This window comes from Myotis brandtii, unplaced genomic scaffold (assembly GCF_000412655.1).
Source record: "Myotis brandtii unplaced genomic scaffold, ASM41265v1 scaffold250, whole genome shotgun sequence".
Taxonomy (NCBI): Eukaryota; Metazoa; Chordata; class Mammalia; order Chiroptera; family Vespertilionidae; genus Myotis; species Myotis brandtii.
Genome location: NW_005359478.1, coordinates 4,050,121 through 4,058,472, shown reverse-complemented (window position 1 = coordinate 4,058,472; position 8,352 = coordinate 4,050,121). Strand labels below are relative to the sequence as shown.

Here is an 8,352-nt window from a genome sequence, read left to right as displayed (position 1 = left end):
CCTTCCTCCTTCCTTCCTTCCTTCCTTCCTTCCTTCCTTCCTTCCTTCCTTCCTTCCTCCTTCCTTCCTTCAATTCAAAATTAGTTTTACTGTGAATTACAGCCTTACAAATTCAATTCTTACTTCAACATAGAAAAATGGATCTATATTAAATTTGGAAATGGAGTGAAGTTTTGTTTCAGAACGGTTGCAAGGGAGACTCTGAGCATAGCTTAGTGATCTTTTCTTTTAGATTCTTCCCCATCTTTGAAACCTTTGCAAGAGTTCCTGAGTTCAAGAGGAGATTGCTGATGGCCTGCCCCTCTCTCTTCTGCCCCAAACCCTGCTCCTGGGGCAACTAGTAATCTGTGAAAATCTGGGGATGTCAGCAAGTTGAGTGTCTCTGAAGAGGTTAACCCAAGTAAGAAATGTCAGCCAGCTGCATAAGCAACTTTGAACGTGACGGAGCGCTGAAAACATTGGAAGTAGAGCAAGGGAGAGTGGGCCAATCATTCACCTGTACGGAGAGGCCGTCCCCCAGGAGAAATAATCGGTGGGTCTTGGAGCAGGACGAGGTACGATGGGCTGCTCCACAGCAGTCACGTCTCCTGAGTAGGATTTGAGGAGGGAAGCGTTTTTATTGGCCAGCATGGCTCTCTCGTTCCTACGGAATTTGGCTCTTCGGTTCTGAAACCACACCTGGAAGATGGTTGGGAGGAGAGGAGGGCATAGAAGGGGGAGGAAGAAAAAGAAGAGGAGGTTACACCAATGAAGTCCTGGTTGATTCTACTAGACTATGCCTTCCAAAGGAAGATGTAGGGGAGGTATGGACTTCTCCCGAGAACAATAGAAACATGCCATAATCTTCCGGAGGTGAGCCATGTCACAGAGCTCTTAAGGGTGAAGACTTATAATGGGACCCTGAGGTACTTCCACTAATCAAGACTCCAGAATTGAGACCATGACTAACTCATGAGATAGCAAAATATGGTTATAATCCCTGTTGTAATTATAATCAAGAGAAAAAAGAAAATCTCATTAGACGTCTGCCAGAGACAATGATATTTTTTAAGTTCCTTCAAAACGTAAAAACTTCCTCTGCTTTCATAATACGTATTGGCTACGTAAAGAAAATTCACCTTCCCCCAAAGTGGGCCCTGCCACACACTTTAAGAAGGAAATGGTTTATTTGGGAAATGCAGGGAATAGCAGTTGAAGAGTGAAGATATAGCAGAGAAGAACAGCCATGGAACAGTGTGTCCAGCCCCGTGGGACAGAAGGGACTAACCCAGGACACAGACTCCCACTGAGGGACACAGACTGCCACTGAGGGTTGAGGGAGCTGAAGATTCCTACACCGTCATTATTGATTATTAATGTTCCAGCGCCTCTGACATGCTGAACACAGGCAGGGCAGCTTCCTGAACTTCTAGAGAGAAACTTGTAAACGGAAATGAAGGTACTGAAGTTTGGAAGTTGAATGGAGTACATTCAATTGTAGGGTTAGAGGGAGATGGCTGGTGCTGACAGCATCATAATCAACCCATCATTTATTAAGTGCTACCAGGGCTAGGAACTTATAGAAGCACATTGCATACATCGTTTCTAGTTATCATGACAACTCCATATATTAGGCTTTATTATTTCTATTTCAGAGTTGAGGAAATAGGTTCAATGAGATGAAGCCATCTGTCGAAGTTCACACAAATAATAAATGGCTGAATTTTTTAACTCAAGGACATCTGACTCATGATCCTACAACTCTCCGGATGGCCATGGGATTTTATTCATTCATTTACTCATTCAAGAGATCTTTATGGAGTGCCTGTTGTGTTGCAGACTCTGTGCTTAATGCTGGGAACAGAGATGAGGCTTAAGCAGCACACAGTCTATTAAAAGAAGGCAGACATGGAAATTTGAAAACTACAGAATAAGAGTTTTAGATGCAATTATAGAAATGCATGACAAGGTATGGGAGAAAGAAATTCTATGGTGTAGAATGGAACATTTGCAAAACTCTAGGGAGCAACCTTCACAGAAACTACTGTGGGTCGGGTGCCCGGTGGAAGGCCAAGGTGGAAGTCAAGGCAGAATCTGGACACATCTTTCCTGGCTCCGCAGACTCCTAGCTCTTTTGCTTCAATGTGCCCTTCACATTGCTAATAGAGCTATCATTTTAAATGCACATATAATTGTACTAATGCCCTGCTGTGTACCACCCACTGGTTCCCCATCACTTGAGGAATCAAATCAAAATGCCATAGCATAGAACAAAGACTGTTCGGGAATGACCTCTTTGTCCACCAATCTGACTGCACCCTACACAGCTTGGATCATATGCACTGGCCCCCTATTTTTCCAACTCCTTGCCCAGACTCAAGTCTATTGACATATTCAGTTATTTCCCACCTATGTCTATTCACACCCAATGCTCCCTCTGCCTATGACATTCTTCCCCTTTGTCCAGGTGTCAAAAGACATCTTTCAAGATTCGACTTTCACATCACCTCCTTTGTGAAATGTCATGGAAAGAATATGACTTTAATGTCTTACAGAGTTGGATAAAATATTGGCTACAAAATGTTAAAGATCTGTCCTTGGATATTTATTTAATTTCTCTGATCCTTTGTCACTCAATCAAATGAGCATAATGATACCTACTCAGAGGGTCATTGTGACAGTTGGCACAGTTTCAGTACTGAATATATGTGAATTCTCTCTCCTTTTTTCCCTGGTAGATTTGATCATTCCTTCCTCTGTTCTATCATTAATTCTTTTGTTTTGTTGCTTTTTTAACCACAATTTTTAAAATATATATTTATTGATTTTTTAGAGGCAGGGAGGAAGGGAGAAGGAGAGAAACATTGATGTGAGAGCAGAACATTGATTACCTAGGGAGAAGGAGAGAGAGAAACATTGATGTGAGAGCGGAACATTGATTACTTCCTACATGCCCCCTACTGGGAATCCAGCCTGCAACCTGGGCATGTGCCCTGACCAGGAATCAAACCAGCAATCTTTGGATGATGCTCAACCAACTGAGCCACATAGCTAGGGCTTAATCCCTAATTCTTGAACATTTCTTTAGTATGGGAATTATCTTACGACATCATAACAGTATGGTATACACATCTGTTTTGTCTGCCCCCAGTTCGTGATATCCTGAAGGGAGGCCATTGTCTTAGTCATTCCCGGAAACCCAAAAACAGTTCCAAGAGCATAATAGGTGTTTGATAAATGTTTGAGGGGAGGAAAAAGTAGAAGAAAAAAATATGAATTGTGCAAAGATGATAAGATATGGCTTCCATCCAAGAAAACTTCACAGTCTAGTGGGGGAAGTTGGCTCACATACAACTCAATATAATACATGTCATGTTGTGATACATGCTGTACTTATAAAGAAGACCAGAGTCAGAAGGGCGTGGTTCAGAGGGAAGGGGTAAGACTTCCTGGAGGAAGAATAAAGTCGAGGAGGGAGAATTCTGGCCTGCTGGCACAGGGAATGTTCACAGCTCCAAAAGCCATTAGAATATAGTCGGGTGAGAGAGGAAGAAGATAAGGTAGTTTCTGCATAGAAGAAAGACATTTAATTATGGTTTTGATGGGGCAACAGACCTCTCAACCCAAAAATTGTCTTTTCACTTTTTCCCCCTCCTATTTCCAGCATTGCTCTGACCAGGTTTCTTTATATAAAATTGAGATCAGCGCCGTAAAAGTGGCACTTTCCGATACTGTGGGTTAAGCAGTCTTCACGGACGTGATCTGAGAGGGGAGGACTAGGCTTACCTGCACTCTGGCTTCAGTGAGGTTCACCCGGCGGGCGAGGTCTTCTCGCACAAAAGCATCGGGGTAGTGGGTCCGCTCAAAGACGCGCTCCAGAGCCTGCAGCTGGCTGCTGTTGAAGGTGGTCCGGTTCCTCCGCTGCTTTCTCTTTTTCTTTTCCTCTGAGTTCAGCTGATCATCTGGAATGGAAGACATTGATGATAAGAAGCGAAAGTCATGTTGAGGAGGGATGGGGTCCCCCCTTTATACTTCTTCTCTGTGTATCTACAGTGAGATATTGTTTCCTTTGCTCACTGCTTTACCAGGGTGCTGGAGCCAAATGCCACCCATAGGTGCTCATTAACATCCTGTGCCCAGAACCCCAGCAGGTCTGATGCTTGGTTGCTGCTTTGAAATCTGAGACCAGACCTGAGCTGTCACAGGGATACTTCTTGCATGTTCCGTGAAGCCTGTTTGTCAAAGAGGCTAAAGGAAAATTTTACTGTTGTCCATGTTCTCTAGACTTCTCTAGAGCTGGGGGAGGAAGAGTAGATGGCTTTGGACCTTATTTATATTAGACAATATTGTGTTCATTCAGATAGTTTCACAACCAAGGAGACCAGCGATCCCCTTGGTCTCTCTCCTCAACATACCCACCTAATCACACATGCAGTAAACTGATTAGAGAGGTTTCTGTTTTACCGTATGTTCTCCTAGAAACAGCCAGTGATTCCTAATTGCATTTGCTCAAGGCTCTGTGTCGTTGCTAAGGCCTCAGCCTAGAGCAGAACTAATGCTCACAGCACCGTCCACCTAAGCTGACAGTGGCCCGGGACTTGCCCTGTCACCCTGTGATAACTCAAGAACAGGGAACAGCACGAAAAGATCTCTTACAGTTTCACCCCCAAATTGAGGTCTAGGGTCTGAAGACCTTACGGTCCTTTGGGGAAACATGACCCCAAGTTTTCACTGTTCAATTCCCTCCTTGGTTTCCTCTGAGTTCCCCCAAAAGTATACTGGCAAGCTGATCACCCAGCCGTCTACAGTAGGCAGAGAGTCGTGTGCTCCTGTCTTGCCGCCACTGCTCAGCCCAGGAATGATGGATGTGTGTACTGAATGGAAAACCAGCTGTGCTAACACCCCATCGAGCCGTCACCCGAGGCCCACGCCACTGCCAAGTCTGTGTGGCAGAGATCTACAGCATGAGCTGCTGAGGTCGAAGTCCCATGCCTGGCCTGATGAACTGGACATCCACATCCAAAAGCTCTCTGTCCCCAAAGAGATTGGCCCAAAGAGAATTATGAGGGTAAGAGAGGATGGAGAGAGAGGAGAGCTTGGCTACTTGCTTCACATTCCACAGGAAGGAGCTCTTAACTATTTTTCCAACATGTAAAGTCTCCTGATCTTCTCTGACTGTATGTATACAACACACTCAAGAAGACTACTAGCTCCAATTATCATGTCCTAATGACACCTACCTGAGCTCTAATGTTATCCTTATTACAAATCTAGGGAATGTTCTAGATGTGGGTGCACATTCAAAGTGTAGCTCAAATCCAGGAGCTCCTCGCCCAGGTCTCTAGGTGCCTAACAACTGAGGCTTCTAAGTCCTTCTAATCAGAGACCTCTTCCTCATGCAGGCTGCCTTATCAGCAATGCCCTTGGAACTTAGATGAGAGAAGGCACATTTCTTAAAGTATCTAGATAGAGCTTGTTGAGTTTGTTTTCAGGGGAAATGGCAGACTTTTCTTTTCTTTACACACTGTTCTGTAGAAAAAACAACCACCTGTATGATCTCAACCACTTTCCTCCGGGTAGGAAGCCCTGGTAGTCATTCTCTCAACTTCATGGTTGGTCTGGCCCACCACCTCTCTGGTATTGGTTTTTTTAAAAAAATATTTTTTTTATTACTTCAGACTGGAAGTGAGAGCGATAGAAACATCAATGATGAGATAGTCATTGATTGGATGCCTCATGCACACCCCCTACTGGGGATCAAGCCGGCAACCTGGGCATGTGCCCTGACCGGGAATCGAACCCATGACCTCTTGGTTCATAGATTGATGCTCAACCACTGAGCCACACCGGCTGGGCATCTGGTATTGTTGAACCTTGAACAGGAGCTCTGCTTCCAAGTCACCGCTGTGACACTCAATAGCAGATCGGTGGCATCTTGAGAATGGAACCAATTTAAGGGTCATGATTTCTGGGATCTCTCAAGGTCTGGAATACTCTAACCAACATCCCAGTTTAGTTATGAGCAAAATTCATTTATGACAATGTCAACACTAGAATGCAAGCACCTAGGATCAAACACCTGTGAGCAGTTAATTGCATTGCATTTGTATTCTTCTTTCTATTTGCATATTTTGTGTCATTCCTAGTGTTCCCATTCTCTTTCCCAAATTTCTTTGTCTACAGTTCTATATGTCCTATACTTCAGGTCTTTCTGGGTAATCCAGGCCTTTACGACAACACCACAACCTGCATTTTATGTTCCCATAAAACAGAAGTCTGCAAAAAATCCTTAGCCTCCATACCTACCCCAGACTGAGACCAACCAGACCAGAGGCTATTTTTTTTAATCATATAGAGGAAATCCTTTATTAAGCCAATGACATGATTGGTTTTCTTCCCTCAGAAAAAAATGCTTCTCTGATATAACCACAAAGTCTCAACCCTTTGTGCTGTTGTGGAAGCTTGTTTCTTCTTGGACTGCCAAACTGTGATCGCTAACAGGAGTATTTTATGTTTTGTTCTTAGTTCTACAACCTGCTACAGAATCCTTGGTAGTTCTTTGTCATCTTCCACTGTTCACTCAAATCCCACTGACTGTCCACCATCAACCACCAGCAGCTCCCCTGGCGTGGGAGCCAGGGAAATGGAGAATTAGAGTTTCTGACAGAGAGTAAATAGCTATGATGACCTGAGACCATTCCAGCAAAAGTTTCCCAGCGAACATTCTTGTTGTTTTTAACAAATGAAAACACCAGTCCAGATCATGTCGAAGGTGAGAAAAGACACACGAATGACAGGGGTCCAGGGAGTCTGGGTCTGGCCAATGTCCTTCGAAGTGCGTGGATAATAGAAAGAGACAGTGAGGGGGCAACAGGGACTGCTTGAGCGGCAGCCCTTGGCTCGTCTGTCTTTGCTCACGAATCACCAAGTGCGAGTCCCCATTTCCCCCCCATGGACGCGCAAGCACAGGGTCCAGCACAGTCACTGCAGCAGTGTGAGAGGAAATGTAAACACTCTAGAGGTTTAAGAATGAGGGCATTGGCTCAGCTGGTGCGGCTCAGTGGTTGAGTGTCGACCCAGCAACCAGGCCACTGGTTCGATTCCTGGTTATCAGGGCACATGCCTGGGTTGCCAGCTCGATCTCCAGTAGGGGGAGTGCAGGAGGCAGCCAATCGATGAGGTCCTCTCTCATCAGTGTTTTTGTCTTTCTATCCATCTCCCTTCCCCTCTCTCTAAAAATCAATAAAAGCATATTTAAAAAAAAGAAAAGAAAGAATGGGGGCATTGGAAGGACCTGTAATAAGCTCATCGGATTCTAGACTGAACATACAAGAGAGAAAGCAATGTGTTTTTATCATTGCCGGAAGATCATCTTGCTTGTGCAAACAGCTACAGTGAAGGTTGATTTTTGAAATATGTATTCAAGGATATTGGCATCTAATCAGGAAGCATCTCATTCCTTGGAATTTGGAAGTGAGTAGAATTCACTGAGCTGCAGAATGACCAACGGGGACATGGATGCATATTTACCAAAATCATAATGCTTCAAATCCAAGGTGTTTACAGGTTTTATGGATGATTATGTGTATTATGGATGACAACTAATTGCAAGCATGAAGTTATCAACAAGCTTTCAAATAAAAACAAACCAAAATGACCTCATTAACTAGGTGCAATCATAAAATATTAGCACCAAATGAAACCGGAGAAATAGTCTAATTCAGTCCTATTATTTGATAAATGAGGTGAATAACACCTAGAAGATAATGTGACTTGCCCCAAATAACAATACCAGCTGTGGCTAAGCCAGGACTCCTAATGCTACTCCATTCTCCAGAGCAGATGACAAGTGCGTGCTGTGCATGAGAGGAGCATGGGAACATTAGGGATGTAAATAAGAAAACAACACTACTCTGGGAAAATTTTATGGGGAAGACAGGTTCTCCATCATCTATGATAATAAAAGCATAATATGCTAATTAGGCCAGACAGCCGAACAACCTTCTGAACGACCTTCCGGATGACCTTCCGGACGAAGCCAGGGCTGCAAGGGCCAAGCCCCTTGCAGGAATTTCATGCATCGGGTCTCTAGTAGTTATATAAAGAGGGTCTAAGAAAGAGGGTCCATGTGCATCACATGATGTCATTCCGATCAGAATAGCCATTAACAAATGCAACCATTCTCCTTTTTCCCCCATTGAAAACATAAGAGGAAGAAGAAGAGAAAGATAAAGATAAAAATTATGAACAACAAATACATATCTATCAACAAGTGAATCTAAAAATCAAGTGAATAAAAAATCTGATGAACAGAGTAAACTGGTGAATATAATAGAATCAGGGGCATAGAAAGGGAGTGGACTGACAATTCTC

The 8,352-nt window shown here is 43.8% G+C and overlaps 1 protein-coding gene across 1 annotated transcript in view; it reads right to left on the bottom strand.

Moving 5' to 3' along the window:
• Positions 1-8,352, bottom strand: part of PRRX1 (paired related homeobox 1) — a 36,331-nt gene that overhangs the window by 12,651 nt on the left and 15,328 nt on the right. Inside the window, exons 2-3 of the mRNA XM_005867726.2 lie at positions 3,766-3,941; positions 497-678 (exon numbers count right to left, since the gene is read on the bottom strand). Coding sequence (XP_005867788.2) covers positions 497-678; positions 3,766-3,941 — 358 coding nt within the window. The remainder of the gene's footprint in view (positions 1-496; positions 679-3,765; positions 3,942-8,352) is intronic.